Source organism: Erpetoichthys calabaricus, chromosome 13 (assembly GCF_900747795.2).
Source record: "Erpetoichthys calabaricus chromosome 13, fErpCal1.3, whole genome shotgun sequence".
In the NCBI taxonomy this organism is placed as follows: domain Eukaryota; kingdom Metazoa; phylum Chordata; class Cladistia; order Polypteriformes; family Polypteridae; genus Erpetoichthys; species Erpetoichthys calabaricus.
Genome location: NC_041406.2, coordinates 65,980,614 through 66,002,896, shown reverse-complemented (window position 1 = coordinate 66,002,896; position 22,283 = coordinate 65,980,614). Strand labels below are relative to the sequence as shown.

General features: G+C 36.4%; 1 protein-coding gene across 2 annotated transcripts in view; it reads right to left on the bottom strand.

Annotated features, from left to right (window-relative positions):
- The window catches only part of cdk6 (cyclin-dependent kinase 6), a 195,291-nt gene that overhangs the window by 109,605 nt on the left and 63,403 nt on the right, over window positions 1-22,283 (bottom strand). For both annotated transcript variants that reach the window (XM_051935520.1, XM_028817095.2), the window contains exon 4: window positions 15,456-15,623. In XM_051935520.1, coding sequence (XP_051791480.1) covers window positions 15,456-15,623 — 168 coding nt within the window. The remainder of the gene's footprint in view (window positions 1-15,455; window positions 15,624-22,283) is intronic.

The window sequence follows — 22,283 nt, the reverse complement described above, 5'->3', positions numbered from 1 at the left end:
TGTAACCAGACTCCTACAGCTAATGTGCAGATAAATGGCTGACAGCTTCTGTAAGGGGGCAGTGCAGATCAGAGGACACCTTGGTCTAATGCAGGTTCTGAAGGCTGATTTTAAAATAGTAGACACAAAGAATTACTTAACATGTTAAACATCTGTAGTAATTTTATTTTAGTTTTAAAATATATTATCTTGTATAACCTAACCTATTGTTTTTATTAATGTGAATATGAACACATAAAAAATGAACTGAAGTGCTCTTGTTGGAAATTTAAAGATGATAGCATTTGTATTTTATACATATACTAGGTTTTTGGAGCTACCTAAATTCTTTTGAATTTACTGAACATATCAGGTCATAAGCTTTCAGTTTAGATTAAGATCAAGGTTCTTGTCTCATTAGTTCTTGAGTAGTTGTGTGGCAGACAGACAGACATTTGAATATACTTATGTTTACAAGTTTATATATACTCTGAATTCTGAGTAGGATTAAAGTGAAACTTTGCCTAGCATGATGGCACATTGGTTAAACCTGCTGCCTCCCAGGCCACCAGTTCTGGAGCACTGGACACTGCCAATGTGGAATTCACATGCTCTCCTTGTGTCTACATCAGTTTTCCTCCACCATCCCAGGGATGAGAGTGATAAGTTAAGTGACAGCTGTACATTGGCAAAGGGAGTGTGTGTACCTTGTGATAGACTGGCTGCCCTGACAAAGTGGATAGGTGGGGTTAGAAAATGTATAAACAGATTACACTTTGGCAAAAGAGTAACATACATGGTATGATAAAGAATTGGGAGTCATACTTTATGTGAACAAAAACATCACAGGTTATTAAAGCTTATACTATGAGACACAAAAAACTGAAATGGACACTAGGACACTGTGCATTTGTAAAGTACACAGTGATTATGCATATTAAAACACTACTTACTCTTTTGTCATATAATCAATCATTCTGCCTTTAGCTAGATAGGGGTAATGATAAAACAAAGTGCATAAACAGTATTGTTTCGTTGAACAACTGGAAAAATTCATTAGTATTAACAGCTGCTGAAATGTCTCTTCATTAATTATATAAAAAAACTGAAACGTGCACTTGATGCCACAGTGTATTTAGGTATTGTTATATAGAAATGAGCAATTGGCACATAATTAACCAGAATTATTAAATGTGCTGCCTTTTTTTTCCTATATTTAACTACATGGATTTTTTTTCAGTTAATTCCTTTATTTTTTTCATTTATTATGTGCAATTGGTGGGCAATTAAAACTATAAAAATGAAGATCTGTAATATACCATATGATTAACTGGTTTGGTTATAAATTCAGCAAGCATCAGCTGACATATCCAAAAGCAAGAATAAAAATAAAACTTCCAAACTGATGTAAAAGTGTAACAAATGAAATTGAAGTATTATATGTTAAATGAGCTAAGGATTTTAATTTTTTATTCTACATCTTGTAATGTGTAGAGCTATATATTATGTTTCATAAGATGCTTGGCTCTCAGTCAAAGATGTTTATAACCATCCAGTTTACTTTTTCTTAGCCACTAAAACTATGGCTAACTACATGCATGCCTATCGAGTTATACCATTCAGGGTTGGCAACTACAGTATGCTACACCATGTATAGTACAGAACTACTGCTATGCTCAGCCTGCAGAAGGAATTCCAAGGTGGCACTGTAGTCTGCTGTACAGCATTACAATTTCTACTGTCACAAACGAGCGCATAGGGGGCAGTCAAAGGGCTTAACTGAGGGTAAGATGTCAGCTCGAGGGTTGATAAAGTGCACTAACCCCTCTTCTTCCTTTTCCACTGATCAACATAAGGGAAACCCAGTTAAACCAGCACCTGCTTCCACTCTCATATCCAGACCACATCCTCCAACTGACCTCACTATACCCAATCTCGTTTCTCACCTGCACAGCCGCAATGAAAGACCACACCCTTTGATCCTCAGTTAGTCGACTGAGACTCAGTCTTCTGTGATTACTCGTTGCATTATATTGTTGTTTCCTGTAAATATATGGGGTGGATTCACAAACCTTTTTCTTTCTATTGTCTTTTTGTTACACTACCTAATCTCTTATGTCTGGTTATTCTAAATGGACAACTAGCCTTTATAGAAATATTGGGAAAATATGATTGGAGATACCTGTAATCTGTAAAGATGGACTTAATGTGATGGAACAGTGATATTTCAGCATGATACAGCAATCTGTGCTTCACTTTGACTCTGCAACAATAGGGGCCCACCTACTGCTAATTTGTATATTGGCTGTTCTTGCTGCATGTTTTGCAGTTCAGGCATCATTTTCCAATGTTGGTTTCTGTTCTCCCTCCTATTCCCCATGAATGTCAGCCAAATAACAGCTTATATGTTATGTTGATATCAGTTTCCCATAGGTTTTGGTGACCCTTTCAATCAAATCCACAAAATGATTCTTTCTTATCTTATCATACTTACTCTCTGAAGCACCTTTTCACTTAACACATATGTGGTGGTGAATATCTGTTCAATCACTCGAAATACATATATGCATTGTGAAAACTCATGGGTTCTAGGACCACAGGTGCAGCTAGGAGTTCTAACTAAGTGTTCCAAAAATAACTCAACAACAACAGCAACAATTTATTTCTTGTACAGCCTAAAATCACACAAGGAATTTCTCAATGGGCTTTTACAGGCTCTGTTTTTTGAAAGGTACATCCACTAAAAAAAGCCTTGTAGGGGAAAAAATGGAAGAAATCTTGAGAAAGGCAACGCAGCAAGAGGACCCCTTCTAGGTAGGTTGGGTGTGCAATGGGTGTTAAAAAAAACTAGGTGAATACAATACAACAAACAGAACACAAGTAATCCTCTTCACAGAGCCAAATGGCCAATCTATCATTGACACCTCAGAAATCTTCTTCTATAATACGCTACCGTGGCTGTTCGTTTGTCTGTCCAGGATTTTAAATCACCTGTAGCTCGCAAACCGTTTCACCCATTGACTTGAAATTTGGTACACATATACTACGTGACGTCTACTATCCGCTTTCGGGGTGATGATTTCATTACTCTTTTTATTTTTATTTTATTTTATTGTAGAATCAACTCTCTGCAGCGTGCAGCAGGACGGCCGTGTGACGCATGCATACGGGTGCCGTTCTCATTCCTTACCACCTTCGCTAATCATTCTTGAGGCAGATTGAAGATTTAAGTGCCAGATTAAGTGAAAAATAAAAAAAAAAACGTACTAAGTAATTGCAACACAAAAACTAACTTAATCAGTTTTAACACGAAAAGATGCTGACGAAAGAAGAGAAGCAGCACTAGGGTGGAGAAAAGAAGAGCTGCTCAGGAAGGAGCAAGCGCGTCAACCTCTGAGCAAACAAATGCTAAACATATAGAGAAAGAGGATGAAAACTATGAGCGCTCAAGTCAAGTGGATTCACTGCACGTTATTGTACAGTGCGCCATTACTGGTTATATAATAGTACAAACTACTTTGTGCTTGCACAGCGCTCCTCGCCAAGTGTCGGCTCTTGGGCTGCTCCATCTCATAATGGGGTACAAAGCCAAATTACTGGTAGAGGGTCCATTGAACGTTGAACTGGAAGGAATAAAAAGATGCTGAGACCAGATTGTCAGCAGGTTTTGCTTTAAGCTTTGCTTGTCACTTTTGTATTCCTCCCTTTGCTCACACGTCTCTTCTGTTTATTTATATAATAAATCTTTGTTTGTTTGTCCTTTGTTTTATGTATCATTTGTCTTTAACAAAGTATTCAGTTAAATTACATTTCCTAACATTGCACCAGGAGCAGTTCTGGTGGGCATGCAGTGCATAAATGCACACAGGTGGAATAATCCATAGGGTGGCTGGAGCAGTCTCTTACTATACATGTTTTAAAAAATAAAATTCAAATATCATTCAGTGTTGTAGAGTGGTTGATGAAAGAGCAAATATGGGATTGTCATTTAATAATTGGAAAGCTCTTATTTGGGTACCATTCTACTCAGACCTGTAATGAAATGGAATAAGTTCATCCAACATTCAAAACTCTTGCTGACCATTTTCCTAACATCTTAATAGCAAAAGAATTGTCAATAGTGTGAATACTGACAATTGTAATGTTGAAATTCAAGAATTGCTTCTCGGATTTTATACAGCTTCAGACATCATTAAAGAAGGTTTATGTAATTATGTTTTAAGTGAAATTTTAAAAGACATTCTGTTTAGTCAAGGACTAGATGGGTATGATAGTGGGGCAAACATGGTAAGCAAGGTGGCATGCAAAACAAAATTAAGGATATAAATCCTAGTGACTTTATTGGTACCTTGGACATCACATTCACTAAAATCATTTGAAAATGATGATGCCAAAGTAACACTTGAAACAGTTACCTTTTTAATATTGTTCCAAGAACTGTACACTTTTTTCTGCATCATCTGGAAAGTGGGGCATACAAAAAACATAGTGTCAGCAGATTATCATTGAACTATTTTTGTCATAAAAGATGAGGGAGTAAAATAAAGCAGTGCAACCTCTGAGATCAGAATTAAATGAGGCTGTAATGGCGATAGACAGCAATTCTAGGGACATCAAAACAAAACACACAGCCTATTGTTTGTTAGATCAAATGGCATATTTTTAGTTTATTTAGAATGACTTTTTTAAATTAGATATTGTCAGTAAAATGCTGTAGCATCCTCAGTGTAAAATAAATAAATCTCCAAACGTTTTGTGTAAGCTTGTTAAATTGCAAAGTGCAGTCAGATCTGATGGGACATTCATTAAATATTCTAGTGACGCAGAACTGAATGTAGAGGCACCTAAGGAGAAGAAACAAGGCTCTCATTTTTAATTATAAAGGTCCATATGAACAAGTTAAAAATCCAAAAGAAACTTCAGAGTACAGTTTTATCCAGCAATTGCTGATACAACATTAAATTCCAATAAGGAAAAGCTTGAAGTCTAAGCGAGTGTAATAGTTTTACTAAGATTGCTTTGTGAATTTTGAGAAATCAAATGTGTTTATTTTGATTTCAATGTTGCACTTCAAATTAATAAAGGAAGCACAATTTTTAAAGATACTGAGGGAATTCAGCTCTTTCATAATAAGTCAATGACATTCAGAATTCTGATATGTGGAATTGCAGACCTATTAAAAAAACAAGTGATACTTTTCGAAATATACTTTAATGCCACCATTTCCTAATCTGTTTAAAGTGTTGAAAATTCTTCTGACATTACCAATTACTAAAGCATTCGGTGAAACAAATATTTCGAAGCTCAGACTTACAGTATGAAAACATACTTTAGATCTTCAGTAACTCAAAAGAGGCTAAGCGATCTAGGACTGTGAGCTATGGAGAATGAACTACATGAAAGTTTAGGATTAAGGGGGTTTGAAATGACTGACTGACACTCTTGGTGTCAGGTAAAAGGACAAGTGGCTGTGTGTGTCTCTGTATCTCTGTGTTTGTCCGGTTGACATGTCTCACTTTAATGCTATTTGGCATGAGACTTGTAAAAGAACTGCTGTTTGTGATGAAGCATCTGTTGGAATGAAAAATTAAATGCATTATATTACTACATATGTTAACAAAATATTTTCCAATACAGGTGTGCTGCAAAAGTTAATACTGAGCACATCCAAAAGAGAGTAACTGCTGAACAGAGAGAAATCAATGTGTGTATCTGTTTATCTGTGTGTCCATCTAGTTGCTAAGGTTAGGAAGAAAATTTTAAAAATAGGCAAAACATGTACAAGAAGTGATAATAAAATCAAAAAATATAATAAAAATACCAAATACGTGTGTAAAAATAAAAAAAATTGGTCTTATCAGCCTATTCTGTTGTCCGATGTTATATGTCAGCAACAGTAGCATGGTAGAGGCTTCCTTGAACCCGCTCGGGCCATGTAAACTAGATTTATAGCTGTAATTGAAAATAACAATAAATCAACGTGCACATCAGGAAAGCACAGTCTTGACATGTCAAGGTCTGAGTTGGAAAACCAGGCAAATGTGGTAGTGACCACTGTAGCATTTTCCCAGGAAAATACTTTGATTATAAGCATAGTCAGTTCAACAAGTGACACTAAGAGGAAGTGTTGAAAATGGGCAGCTCTATCCAAAGAGTAAAAAAGGCAGGGAAACATATTGGGTGCGTATTAGTACACCAGACTAAATGAACAACCTATATATCAAATAAAAAACAAGGTCTACATTGATTACTAAGATTTCAATCCATCTTAGATGGGTAGCACAGCTATTCAGAGAATAATATAACAGCTGCAGTATTTGCTTTAATAAATTTATAAAGTATATTGCTATATGAAGTAACTATGAATAAGAATAAAACTCTAGGAAGTATTGACAAATGGGGACTTACATGGCTCTTTTATTCGGTTAGTTTAAAACTAGCAGATAGGCTGAACAACTTGAAAGAATAAAGTAGAAAACGTGCCATTCATACCAATACTTTCAAGAACTTTCTTAGTCACCATTAAGACTCAGATTATCAACCCCATCGTTATTAAAAGGCATACAATTAATGTGACTCTTGGTGTGGTTTTACAATATGACTATGACAGTCTGAAATGCCTGTACTTGTACTCATTCCACTTCTCACAGGTGTTACTGATAGTTACTTACACAGGAGGTATTCACAAATTAGTCAGCAGTCTTCAATTTGCTATTTTGCAGCACCCTACTAAGCTCAAATACAGATAACCGTTAACAGATTTCCTTCCAGCCCTGGAAAACCACACACCTGGCAGCGCAGTTACTGTGCTGCCTCTTCACTAACATAGGATAGACATTAATGTGTAAAACACATCGGAGGCAGAAGCTACTATAGTAAATGTACAGAAACGTGAGGTTGTTTGGCCATTAGCATTTAGATTTTTTGTGTATTTTTGACAGCTTGACTATGTTATGCGTGTAAGCAGTTTTGCAGAATTTTCTGTCATTTCCACAGTTTACTGTGCAGCATTAGAACATTGCCTGGCTACCAAGGGGAAACCTTAACACGAAAAGAGATATTATGGCAGACCGCCTCACACAAAGAACCCCCAAAAGAGTGTACAATGCTTGGATAATTTGAAATTTTCAGCTTATTTAACTGAATCTACATTTACTAGAGTTGAAATCCTAGAAGAATGTACCGCCAAGCCAAGAGATGTAAAGAAGTAATGTAAAACAATAAGCCACTCTGCTCCCTATCAATTTACAGATCCATTTGGAAAAACAGCTGTCAAATCTGTACTTGCTCTTCTTTTTTGTGATTTTTTTAAAAACTGTCTGTAGCAAAAGGACCAACTCATGTCAACTTCTATAGCCTTTAAAGTATAACATCTTGTTAGTTTAAGAATGAACTGGAAAAGAATTTCTAGAAAACATAGCTGAAGTTTTTGTTCTATGTAGAACAACATTGACTCTGAAGTATGGACTTTTAAAAGTTCATTGGAATCAAGCACATTAGACACATTAAGACTGAAGTCACTTGTTTAACATCACCTTAGCTAAGTCTGGCAGGCAATTTATAGTGTAAGCTTAACTCGGAGTATGGTTACTCCTTTTGGTAAAGGAATGCATCAAGATGGTGTCAGAAGAACAGGGGCCTCATGTATAAATGGTGCGTACGCACAGAAATGTTGCGTATGAACGTTTCCACGCTCAAATCGCGATGTATAAAACCTAAACTTGGCGTAAAGCCACGCACATTTCCACAGTACCTCATAACCTGGCGTACGCAAGTTCTCCGCTTGGTTTTGCAGACTGGCGGCACCCAGCGTCAAAGCAGTGCTACTGTTCCTGTGTGGTTACCCTTTCTTTTTCAGATCCACATCCCTGACGCAGCTTTATAAATACACTGAAATTAACGGTATATTGTTTATTAGTTTAATGCATCCGATTGTAATTAACCAGCAACAATATAATGGTCCACGGATTGGTCAAACTATTCCAAATACCATTACTGCTTTAGCGTTGTTACTCTCACTGCACCTTCTTTTACTTCTTTCACCTGCTCCCGTTAGGGGTTGCTACAGCGGATCATCTTTTTCCATATTACTCTCACTGCACCACTCGGAATAGCTGATCGGAAAGAGAATTATCGGTATACAGCATCAAGCACACGCTGCCTCAGCCATGCTTTCTATTTGAACTGCTTCTCACATGGCAAATGCTTCAAAACCTTTCCTGTACGGACCTCACGGTTCAGAAAGAGTTTCAACCCAAGAGCTCTAAACACAATAAATCAGTTCATCAAGTGCTCCTTGTAGAACTGTTTGGACTTATAAGTACAATCACCTCACTGTAAACTTGCACTACAGTTATAATATTGCACAACCTGAGCCACTTTATAAAGCGCATATTTACATATGATGACAATATCATTTTTAAGATGAAATGCAGCAAAATATGTTTATTATATTATACAGATAAAACTTTAACTTCATTTAAATAATCTATATTGTTAATAATTAAAGGACACGGTGTCGCTACGGTAGCAAGGATCTGGCGCTCCGTTTACGGATTGTTCCTGCCTCGCACTGTATACTTCACTGGGACTGGCGTGATGGGTAGAATAATTAAACATGTACTACGAAGATATTTCAATGTTCCTTAAAAGTTTTGAAGAATCGGCGTTATAAGCTTACAGATGGCTTAATGTCTATTACACAGCTGATTGTGTGGTGATTGGGTATTTGGAGAAAGAAAAGGAAGGTCAGGAATTGGGGGTTAGTACGTTTGAAAGAGACAGTACTGCTACAATAAATTATTTCATCGAAGGTCGCGCACAATCACTGCGCCACCGTGTTCCCATGTTTAATAACATGCTTTAACTCCTATCATCATGAAAATTATATCAAGTATACATCGCAGTATTTTAATTATTCAGGGAGCTGTAATATTACAAATGTAATGGATTTTGTGTCCTGTTGGAGGAAGAGAAAGCCGGTAAGCACGTAGTGATTCATACACATAAAGCACATAGAAGATCAAATACAAAACAAAGCATTTAATGTGCTACTTTAGTTACGATGGGATTTGAGAAACTAGTAAATTAAATGATTTTAAGATGAAGTTTGTGATGTTCTACTTTAATGACAAAATAAACTATGTGATCAAAGTGGAAATTTCGAGATTAAAGTTGACATTTCGTGCTTTTTTCCCACTGTGTGCCTATTTTTTTTTCTCTGTACACTAATAAGCTTTCATATGAAACTCAGACGGTGGGCTACGACTCGGCTTTTCACGGCAACTTTGATATCTGACAACTTCTTTTTTATTTCGGGCACTGTGTGACTTTGTGAACTTCAGCTTTCGAGTTTCTCCAACACTCTCTGTCACTCGATCAACTTCCTTTTCTTGTTTATACCACTGTTTAAACCAACAAATAGTACGTTTTTCCTTGCCTCCACTTGGTATTCGCTGAAGTTCTTATATTTTCCCCCATGCTTTTTCCATTGTCTTTTCACAGAAGGCTGAGCTTAAGGGCTATTTATATTGATTTGTATATTCAAAGAGGCGTAATTCTGGGAGGAGTTGGGGCGGGACAGCAGGCGTGTGCACATGCGTTGCTTTTCACGCTGATCGGGATTTATGTAGCGGAAGAACGTGGAAGTTTGCGTACGTACAGATTCCTGCATCTGGATTTTTCTGTGCGTATGCACATTCCCGCTTTTGTGCTTACGTCATGTTATATTGTGAGTTCTACGCACGGCGTTATACATGAGGCCCCAGGTCTTCATTAGTGCAATGGAATATCAGTTACAGAAAAATGCTTGATTCTCCTCCATGTGCTGAAATCTATTATTTAAAACAGTTCAAAAATATAGCATGGCCAGCAAATGACTTTCTCCACATTTCAGTATACAGTGTGCATTTATCAAAATAAATACAAGATGCAATACAACTGAAGAGTATTTTTCACATTTTAATCTGCTTTATGGGCAAATCCATTAAAATAATTAATATTTATGTAACTCAAAATATTAAGTATTTGGCATAAAATGTTTTGCCTAAATTTGAACAATTAATGAATAAAGCTATGTGAATTTAATTGTGCTCCTTTGCTTCATTTAAAATGTTAAAAATTAGACAAGAACGAGTAGAAACCTATACCATCTGTTATGGATCTGTAATGGTCTGGAGGCTATAACCCCAACTGTAGGTACTGATTTCAAGCAGGAAAACACTTTTAAAAAAAAAAGTACGTAAAATCAAATGCACATCTGGGTTGTTTAGTAAAGGTCTCAAACGTAAGAAATGATTTTTTTGTATTTAGAGTTTAGCTGTTGTGACTACTGAGTTTAAAAATTTTGAACTTTAAAAGCTCAAATCTCAATGATGATATTAAACACAAAAATCACAAAAGTCTTTCAAAATCTTACATGCGCACACCAAATTTTCTGAACTTCTGAGAAGTGGTTTGGCTGTAGCTGATATTGGTTTAAATAATTTTGAACTTTAAAAGCTAAGAGCTGAATAGCTACAATATGCCCAAAACATAATCAGTTTTTAAAAATAACAAGTGCAAGCTGTCCAGAAAATTATATAAGAACTGGCCCATTTGTTCTAGAGATGCTGCATCCACAAAATTTTACCATAGATGCAACAACAGCCGGACACACAGACATGAATCTTTGTAAAAATGGTCCAAACATGTTCAAAGGATATCAAACCATTCTTTCCATTCAAAACAATACTTAAAAAACTATTTATGTTTTTTATCTTTTACTTTTTTCCTGTGACGTGCATTGAAACTTGATACTTGATAGCAATTACTCCAACTTGCCACTTCTGATTGTTCTACATAGTCCCTGACAATACAGTATGCATACAATATTTAACAATATTTAATTACAGTGTATATAAATATGTTTTGAAAAAGAATTCTGACATTAAAAATAAAGGTATATGCTTAAAGAAATTCATTACATGTATACAAGGCTGTTATTACAGGAACAACTAGCCGTCCTTCTTTAGCAGATACACAGCCAACAATAGAATACCATTCATATTTGTTTCTTATATTTACTGTAAATGACAGTGGCACTGTGACATACGGTAGGTTCAACTACAGAATCAAAGGCAGTCTATGTGGATTTTCAACATTCTCCCCTTGTCTATTTAGCATTTCTTCAGATGCTCATTTTTCTTCTAATTCATTATATACACATGTATGGCTAGATAAATAAGCCATACTGGACTGAAACTGCAAGATTGGGCTCTGCAATGGACTGGTTTTCCATTCAGGGTTGGCTCCTACACGATGACTATGACAGTCCAAACAATGTTGTATTTATTTATTTATTTATTTCATTACAGAGGTACAAAAAGAACATCTTTAAAAAAAATAGAAACAAATGCTTCAGAATCAACACTGTTTGTATGGATTTTTTACAGGAAGGTGCATTTAAAAAAGAGCATTTGCAAAAAGGAGGCTGTTGTTTTTACCTCTGTTTTTCCAGAAAATCATACTTTAAGACATCTTGCTTTCTGAAATTTTCTCATGACATTATTTTTAATTAGTATTTTTGGATGGTCTTCCCTCTACTTTGGTATGCCCTGTTCTGTTAACACTTTTGCACTAAGCTATTCTACTATATTTGATTATTTCCAGTAACTTGTATTTTCCCCCCATTTTTCAAAGCACTTTATGATAGTAGACAATCAATGTTAAAGTTTTATATGAAGTATGCTGTGACCCTGACTACTTAAGTAAATAATGTAGAAAAATCAAATCATCTCTAAAACAATAAAAAAAAATAAAAGCTATGGTATAAGGCATAAGGCAGCTGTGAGTTCATTAAGAAACCAGAAATTGAAATTCACTGCATATTAAAACTTTCTACTTGGTTGTCATGTTAAGCAGGTGCAGTGACTCACAATAAACTTAACTATACTCCATGAGATTAACACACACATTAATGATGAAAAGGAACGGCTATCAGACAACTTTTCACTTGAGAAGGCAAAAAAACCTTTTCAGGCATGGAGAAATTAAAGTTCATTTACTTTGGATTTATAGGCAGCCATATGATATGACAAAAATATGAGAAGATACACAACTGACCAATAATATTAGTACTAAATGTGAAAGAAAACTTGGGATTCAAAAAACCAAGCTAAGTGTTGTGCACACACAAAGTCAACAAGAGAGTTTGGAAACAAGGGACTACAGTAGATATAAAAGACAACAATCAAGCACTTAAGTAAATAATCAAATAAATGCTCCAACATAATCAATGCAAAACTCTCAAAAGACAGTCTAGTCAACGCCACAGATGTTGCTAAATGGCTAGTGCTGAAATTAGCAAAGAAATGGGTCTAGAATTGAAACCGAAAGACAGGGGAGTCACCATATGAATATCACCCTGCTTTGTATTGAGCCACCTCATAAAAATGACATTGCAGGTTTTTATGTATGAAATATCAAGGCTTCACTGTTATAGTTTTGATAAAGTAGCCAGTAGTAGGATTTGTACTGGAGTAAGAATATAGAATTTTATCTACCCTTCCTAACCAAACTGAAACAAGAATGCAAAGGGAATGCAACAGTAAAAGTTCAATTCAAGTTTGGTTTGGAAAACAAACAGGAAAAATATCTCAGGGGGAATCAGGTTTTCAGTTTGCTCTTATGACCAGAACACTTGGGTGTGAGTGTTTAAACAATGAATTTTGAAAATAGAAGCTGTAATAGATCAGCCCCAGGCATAGTGGAGATCGACAGCAGGTGGAACAGCTGGCTAGGGCCTTGATCACACTATTATCATTTCTTTAGGAATACATCTTAAATTACAAAGAAAGTAACAGCTACAGTAGTTTCAGTTGTAACGAACCAAGCCTGTAGATGCCAAGTATAACATCCCAGGGGCACAATCATTCACTGGCAAACAGCATGTAACACCAATAACTTGATATTACAAAGTCAAGGCCATTTGGAGGAAGATTTAATCACAAAAATTAGATAACAGAGACAATCCCTGATGAGCCAGTTGTGGAGACCTTTCAATATCACTGTAGACTTTACTTTCTGAAAAGCCCCTTAAGTCACATGTAAAAGTCAATCTATAAGAAAGCAGTAGTAATACAAATGGCTTTCCTAATGTATTATAAGAATACAAACCAGTCAATTAATCATTAGAAAGGCAGTAGAACCTTTTTATTCACTGATTTGGGTGTATAAATATTGCAGGCAGTCATAACATGACAGTCAATGACATTTATGAGATTCCAGATAATGCTGGTATAAAGTGGTATCTGGTTCACAAGAGTTTGACTGGGCCAAGGGCATCACTAGGATGGCACTGTCAGGACTCAGCTAACAGAGAACAAATAAAGCACAAAGTCATTCAAGAGAAGGAGAGAAAAATATTTTATGCAGTGTACTGTAAAAAACATTAGCACCTGAAGCCATGCAAGTAATACAATGGGGTGGCCTGGGAGGAAATATGTTACATTCTCCCAGGATACGAGAGGGAACTAAGCAGAGACCATGGCTACCTGAGCTCACACCTTCTCTAAGTATCCATGTCTGTTTCCTTTAGATACTCAGCAGTGCAAACATTTGTAGAGCATCTTATCCTAAGCACTGTGCAACTATTTCAACCAGATGAAAACAAACTGGAAAAAATGTTTCAATCCAGAAATATCACAATAGATAGATAGATAGATAGATAGATAGATAGATAGATAGATAGATAGATAGATAGATAGATAGATTCATCCCCTTAGGGAAATTCAGGCGTCCAGTAGCTCAAAAACATCAATAAAATTGTTAAAAATTATTATAAAAGCAAAGAGAACAAACATACATGCATACATACATAAATAAATAAAAGTACAAATAGGTCAGTTGTTTCAGTGTTGGAAGGTAGAGTGATGATCAGGTCATGAATCACTTGTATTGACAACAGCATTATAAAATCTCATGGCTGTAGGACAAATGATCTTCTAAAGCAGGGGTAGGCAACGTCGGTCCTGGAGTGCCACAGTATGTGCAGGTTTTTGTTCCAACCCAGTTCCTTAACGAGAACTCAATTATTGCTGATGAAGCACATATTGCTTAAGTGACATTTTAATGCTTCATTTTAGTGGTCTCGCTTGTTAAGGTTCTCCAACCTTAATTGCTTATTTCAATCTTAAACTGCTGCATTCAGTGTTTTAATTGCTCCTTATTAGCAATAAGATGTAAAAGACAAAGCAGCCAGCAGTTCTCCAGCTAGCTTTTTTCCAATTACATCTGTGTGTGTTCATCATGCACGGTTTGATTTAATAAAACACTTAATAGAAAAATGTGACAGACTGAAAATGATCTGTTTTAGGCTTCAAATCATTTGGATGATATCCTTGGAAAGGAAAAAAATCTACGATATAAAAGCCTTACATTGCACAGACTAACAAGCCATAAAATTAAATAAGGTCTGAGATTGGCAATGATTGGTTTCTAATTAAGCAATTGGGTTGGAATTAAAACCTGTAGCCACTGTGGCTCACCAGGACCGACATTGCCTACCCCTGTTTTACATCTTATTGCTAATAAGGAGCAATTAAAACACTGAATGCAGCAGTTTAAGATTGAAATAAGCAATTAAGGTTGGAGAACCTTAACAATTGAGACGACTAAAATGAAGCATTAAAATGTCATTTAAGCAATATGTGCTTCATCAGCAATAATTGAGTTCTCGTTAAGGAACTGGGTTGGAACAAAAACCTGCACATACTGTGGCACTCCAGGACCGATGTTGCCTGCCCCTGTTCTAAAGCATTCTGTTCTACAATGCAGTGAGAGAAGACAACTGCTGTCAAAATGTTGTGGAGAAGGTGATTGGTATTGTTAAGGGTGGCCTGTACCTTTTTCCCCATACACAGTTCCACCATAATTCCCAGTGAGTCCATTGTCCTGCCCGGGACCAAGCCAGCCTTCTTCACCGGCTTGTCCAGCCTCTTACTGTCATACTGCCTCCCCAACAAACGACAGCAAAACAGATGACACCGGCAATGACTGTATGATAGAACACAGACGACTACATACAGTATGTTGAATGATTTAAGTCTTCTAAGGAAAAAGAGCCTGCACTGCCCCTTTCTGTAGAGGCCATCTGTTTTTGCAGACCATCCTAGCCTGTCATAAACGAGGACAACTAAATATTTATAAGTCTGCAACACCTCAATGTCTTCACCTCGGATATTAACAGACTGAAGGGGGAGCTTAAACCTGCAGAAATCCACAATCATCTCCATGATCTTCGTTGTCGCAGTTCTTATTGCTTCAGTCACAGAAAACTCCAAAGAGATCCCTGTATTCCCCTCCAATACACTCAGTAAAATGTATCGACATACCATACTAGTATGGTGCTGGAATTACTGATAATAATTACATGACCAAATGTTGTATGTTCTCTCAAAATACAAACAAGGAAGAAATATCAATGAAGTGCTACTCACCACAGAGGTAAGTGCCATCTGAAAACTGTAGATGCGTGCCAAGCCAAAATCTGCAAGTTTTATTTGACCACTGCTTGTCACAAGAATATTCTGAGGTTTCAAGTCACGATGGACAACTCTGTGTGAGTGGAGGAAATCAAGCCCTTGTAGCAGCTGGAACATCATATTCTGTAAAACAAAGGACAAAATAACAGATTGATGATGCAGATACAAAGAATGAAAACAACACACCTTTCTGGAGAAGAAATATATGCATATAAAAGCCACAATCATTGGTGGATCTCCAGTGCTGTAATATGAATACATATGTTGTAATTCAAGCAACAAAATAATCATTTAACTCTCTAAAATTCTTTGTCAGCAAGTACAGAATGAATTGATGACTACTAGGAACTAAGACAGGAAGGCTAAACCTAGGAACAGTCACCATAAGAAAGGGGTGTAGCAACATGATCTGGGACTATCAAAAATCCTTTTTGGTTTTTTGACTCAACAGAGACCCAATCACTCACTGCTCTCAGCTTTGCTCCTTTCATTTGCACAGAAATATAAAAGAAAACAGGGTGGCATAAAGTTTTCCCCACTCATTAGATTAATAGCCAGAGAGAGAAGTCCATCCTGTAAGTTTATTTAAAGACAGAAATGAACCAGAGAGCAGGCCTACTTTCCAAAACAAAAACCTGACATGTTTTGGCTTTTTTAATGATGTTCTCCAAGTCATGAAATGTTTGCTATTCCACAGTCAGTGCTACTGGTAACTCAACATCCCCAAAAAAATTCAAAAGACATTAAACTAAAGAACTTAATACAGACAGATCAGCATTCCCATGCAATATTCCAACACTCAGTTAAAATAAATATTGTCTCTAATCAAAATACCCAAAAAGCCTAAAATATTTTTCCTCCCTTATGGCCTGTGCCCTAGAATAAATATTTTCTCCTTGCCTTACAGTTTAGATAATTGTTAGTATCAAAGACGAATCTAGTTAGAATACAGAATATCCTCTGACAAGATTTATTAAAAGATGTGCAAAGATTTCAGAGACTTTAGACGGCAAATTAGTTTAGAGTTGGCCATAACAGGAGCACACCAACCAGTGTTGCTCAGAACATAATACAGGCAAATTCACTCAATGGCACCTTCCATGTCTTATAGGTTTATTAGCAATGCAATAAAAAATACATTTTTGTACAATTAAAAAAAACACCAACTGTCACACTATCTAAGGTTAGATCTCGCCTTGGGCCCAGGACTCCTGACACTGGCTCCGTGACCCTGAACTATAAATTAGAAAGTGGGTGAATGTACAAATGTTGGCGATTCTAAATTGGCCCTAGTGTGTGCTTGGTGTGTGGGTGTGTTTGTGTGTGTCCTGCGGTGGGTTGGCACCCTGCCCAGGATTGTTTCCTGCCTTGTGCCCTGTGTTGGCTAGGATTGGCTCCAGCAGAACCCCGTGACCCTGTGTTCGGATTCAGCGGGTTGGAAAATGGATGGATGGATGGATGTACAAATGGTAAAACAGCCCAAGGAATGGTGTTTTACATAGTATAGTGTTTTATATAGTATGTTTTAAGAAAAAAATTGCCATATGTGGAAAGAAAATGAGGTTTGGCCTAAGACGGTTCAATACTTTGCATTAAAGCAAGTTTACTTGAAAAGTAAGGACTGCATTCTGTTTATGTTGAGAGAATAATGCATTTATAAAGTATTGAAGAGTGAAGACAACCCGATGTAAAACAACTGCTCCATTTCAAAATGTGCCCTGCAATTCAGGAAAATCGTGTGTACATGTAAAGTATTTTGTAGGTCTGGGAGGTATGCTAGAGAGATTAAGAGACAGAGAGCAAGAAGGAGAATGTTAGCATTATAAATGTGGTCTTTTCTGTACAGAGAGAAGGGCTAGAATGAGCCTGACAGTGAAGAGAGTGCAACAGAGGCAGAGTACGTTCTGTTATTGAAGTGACCACACTATGTAAAAGAAGTTCCGCAAAAAGAAAAATGTTACACATTTCTCAGTATTTAAATGCAATTTAGAAAGGAACATGCGAGAGAGGGAGAAAGAGAGAGTGTTAACTGTTTCATAGATTGGTCAACAACCACTACTTTTGTGAGTTTTTTTTTTTCACTTGATGGTAGTGCTACAGTATGTACAACTAAGGAGAGGAGACTAAGAAGTCTTTTGGCCTCTGGAGGTTTATTTTGTCTTAGCATCGAATCAGCTAGAGATTTTGTTTTAATCTCCTCCCTGGCCATCTGACCATTGCATTTTTTTATTAGGCTGGCCATTATGTTTCCCACATCTACAGTTTTATAAGACCTTTAATAAATAATTGTTCTTTAATTTTATAATTATTTTCTAGCTATTAATGAAAATCCTTTATGTACGAAAATCTGTTAAATAAATAAATAAATGCTATTTTATTTCAATGTAAATGACTACACTATGAAATACTTTTAAATGAATAAATCCAACATGTAGCATGTTGGCACTTTCCGAATGCATTAAAATTCAATCAATTAACTATTACAATTATTACTATTACTACTACAATTACATATAATATATATATTTTTAAGAGCTTTTGCTGGCAAAAGTGAAGTGACTTCATTGGTGGTGAGACGAGGCAAGTTTAAAATGGAATAAGGGATTTGAAAGAATGAACACAACAAATGAGGAATATGATGGAACAGATGAAAAACATGTACTTACATTTTAAAACGTTTCTACACCTATTTAATTTTTTTAATATTTTGTATGTCTGATTTTACATGCTGTACTTTGCTATTTATAAACAGTATGTCTCACATATGTAATGCTGTGAACGAAAAATAAGCAATAATAAGTAATCAATACATGAGTGTCACCTGTGAGCCCATTTACTTTTAATATATATACTAGTCATTTAGCCCGTTACAATAACGGGCGCTAGAACAGTAGTGTATAAACATTAGTAGGAACAGTCTATATTAAATGGCAAGGGACTTTGACCTCATTCTTTTTGTTGGTCATATTTTTCTTTCTTTCAGCCTTTCTTTTGTTGATGTTTACTTGCTGAGCTGACTGTTCTTCATGGGCTGCCGCCGTGTATTGTGTGTCTTTAAATTTCTGTGACAGTAATACTGTCTTGTACGTCCGCTGACTTGTACGTCCGTAATATAACTTTAATTTTCTCTGGAGGTAATACTGGTTTGTATTTCCGTAAAACGCCTGTAACTTTCTCTGACAGTAATATCGCTCATCGCACCGTGCCCCACGCATGCACACTTAACCAGAAGACACACACACACGGACACCTGGACGCACACAGGGATTTTATTAAAGAGGATGATTAAATTAGAATATATACTATAACGGGTTGGATAATGACTGACTGACTGACTGACAGTAAGCAATAAGAAAATAGGAAGCAGCAAAATTATAAATAAATGTATAGGATGAAAGTGTTCAGCATGCTGAATTTTTGCTGACTTATGCATCATGATGTTCTGGTTCAGTCTGTATTTATTTCATAATTTTAAATTGACAGTTCTTTATTTTTCATATTGTTTTTATCATTATGCAACACCACTGGAAAATTTCAGTGGTGAATTAATTTTGCTATTGTTTTGACATGAGCCCTGAAATATTGTTTACTGTTGCTATGGCCTCTGCTGGTCATGTAATACAGTGATCCCTAGCTATATCGCGCTTCGCCTTTCGCGGCTTCACTCTATCGCGGATTTTATATGTAAGCATGTTTAAATATATATCGCAGATTTTTTGCTGGTTCGTGGATTTCTGAGGACAATGGGTCTTTTAATTTCTGGTACATGCTTCCTCAGTTGGTTTGCCCAGTTGATTTCATACAAGGGACGCTATTGGCAGATGGCTGAGAAGCTACCCAACTTACTTTTCTCTCTCTCTATTGCTCTGACTTTCTCTGATCCTGACGTAGGGGGTGTGAGCAGGGGGGCTGTTCACACACCTAGACGATACAGACGCTCGTCTAAAAATGCTGAAAGATTATCTTCACGTTGCTATCTTCTGTGCAGCTGCTTCCTGAAGCGACATGCTGCACGGTGCTTCGCATACTTAAAAGCTCGAAGGGCACGTATTGATTTTTGACTGTTTGTTTTTCTCTTACTCTCTCTCTCTCTCTCCCTGCTCCTGACGGAGGGGGTGTGAGCTGCCGCCTTCAACAGCTTTGTACCGGCGGTGCTTCGCATACTTAAAAGCCAAACAGCCCTATTGATTTGTTTGCTTTCCTCTGTCTTTCTGACAGTCTGTGCTCCTGACGCGCACTCCTTTGAAGAGGAAGATATGTTTGCATTCTTTTAATTGTGAGACAGAACTGTCATCTCTGTCTTGTCATGGAGCACAGTTTAAACTTTTGAAAAAGAGACAAATGTTTGTTTGCAGTGTTTGAATAACGTTCCTGTCTCTCTACAACCTCCTGTGTTTCTGCGCAAATCTGTGACCCAAGCATGACAATATAAAAATAACCATATAAACATATGGTTTCTACTTCGTGGATTTTCTTATTTCGTGGGTGGCTCTGGAACGCAACCCCCGCGATGGAGGAGGGATTACTGTACTATGATGCACCCCACGATGTCAGTTCCATTTCCTATATAGGATGGAGGCATCCATCTCACAGCATGTCAGATTTTTTAATACATTTACTGTACAAACAATATCACTTTTTTTGCCATTTTGCCTTTTTTTGATACTCGGGTTTTGACTGACTATGTTATTACTGTCTTTGAGTTTCTGTTTTGGTTTTACAATCATTTTGACTTTCTGGCTGCCAAACTGCTAGAGCTTTTTTCACTATTCTTTATTTATTCTCTTTAAATGTTTCATCCCCCTGCCAATCAAGCTTTTGTTCCTTTTAGAACAAGCCTTTTATTCTCACCAAAGGCACAATAATATGCTTGCAATAATATGGGAAGATGGGTTGTCCACCAATATGTTTGTTGCTTCTTGTGAAGGTGTTCATACTTGACAGCTTTGCTTTTGAAGCAAAGATCAGTTCTAAGAATAAAATAGCAACCATGACCTATGTATGCTGAAACTTTCCTTTACATAGGATAGAAAACTTCCCTGCTCGCTGTGCCAATGACAGTGTTGCATTCTGCCATCAAGTGGATTGGTCTAGATCCACTATAACACTGCTCTGTTCTATGGTTTTCCTTCAGTTGTTTTTAAGTATTGTGAGTGTGTTGCAAGCAGCGTGTACCAAAATATAAAAATAATAATAATAAACATGCTACTAAGTAAGTAAAGTAGTTTCAGTCGACACAGAAACATAAAAAATATGGATGAACAACACACATTAAAAACACTACCAGGCTTTTAACACTACCCTGAAAAATAGGAAGCTACCTGTTTAACTACGTTGAGCTCCCAGCAACTTCATCTCATAACTTTAATGAAGTCAGCTTAGACTTCTTCTTATTTAAATGCTTCTAAATGAGTAATAGAATACATTAGTACTTAAGAAAACTTAAAGGCAACAGCATTAAGGAGACACAGAAAACCAGAATACTAAATAATAAATAAGCTCAAAAATATAAAAAAAAATAATGCGTAAAAGCACAGACACAGTTGGAAAAACGTGCTTAGGCATAATTAAGAAACTGAAGCTCAAAATTACACTGTTTGGTTTCTACAAAAAATAAACAAAAAAAATCAACAACTTATACTGAGATACAAAATGACAGACAAGACTACATGACTATACCCCTGTAAAGTCCCACGCTCATCTGTTATACCACTTTCATACATAATTACTCTTGCCTAAATTTTGACTCTCTCATGCCTTTATCTTTGAGTATAGTTTCCATGTCAACTTACTCTTGACCCGGGTATGTCTGTGCTTGTACTGACTATATGGGGGCAGCATCTTTGAATAGAACTATGATTAGGAGATGTTGCTAGGTCAAAAATTTCAAGCCAAGAGTCAAATTCAGAATGATGGAAAGTTAAGCAGAGTAGTAAGGGTGTGTATCAAGAATCACATTCAGGAAATGAAAAATGAAACATAATCACAGATAAATTATAAGTCAGGAATCATAGTCAAAAACCAAGGCACAAATATTCATAACCACGAATTTAATCCAACAAAGAATGGATACAAATGGCTTTTGACTGAATCCAAAATTTGGACAACCAAAACGTGCACGGCTTGACCTTTACAACTTCAGCCTGGTAATGTCATATACTGCACACTTCTGGTTCACCCTGCCTAGCAACAAATAATTCTCAAAATGGTGGTGTCCATAAATAAACAACATGGCATCACTAGAGAAAGTTATTTATTTTCAACATTGTTATAAACATTTCAAGAACAAAACCAAAATTTGGCCACAAATTCCATGACATCCAAAACCCATGAAACAAAGTCTCAGTAATTTTTACAGGACAAAGAGAATATTAAAAAAAAAAAACAAAAGCACAATCGTGACAATGATATTTCCTGCATTGAACATGTGGCAATTCTTCCTTATGACTAATGTCCAACTTTGACCTCAGACCATGAAGCATAAAACCTAAGCTCCAATGAAGGCAGCAAGCAAGTACTATAGTTTAAAAGCCTAATGAGTTGTACTGGGGTTTCACTTCACATGCCCATTGCAGCATCATAGAGGAAACGTTAATCACTTTGACACTAATAATAACCAGAACACAACAAAGACTTTAGTAGTAGAAAAAAACAAATTTCCTTCTAAACAGTGCCCATCTCTGCATATACATTCCTGTTATACTGGTTGGGCTCACAAGATACACGTAAGGTATACACAGAACTTTAAACTGAGAGAAAGATTATCACTGAATGTGTGGAAAA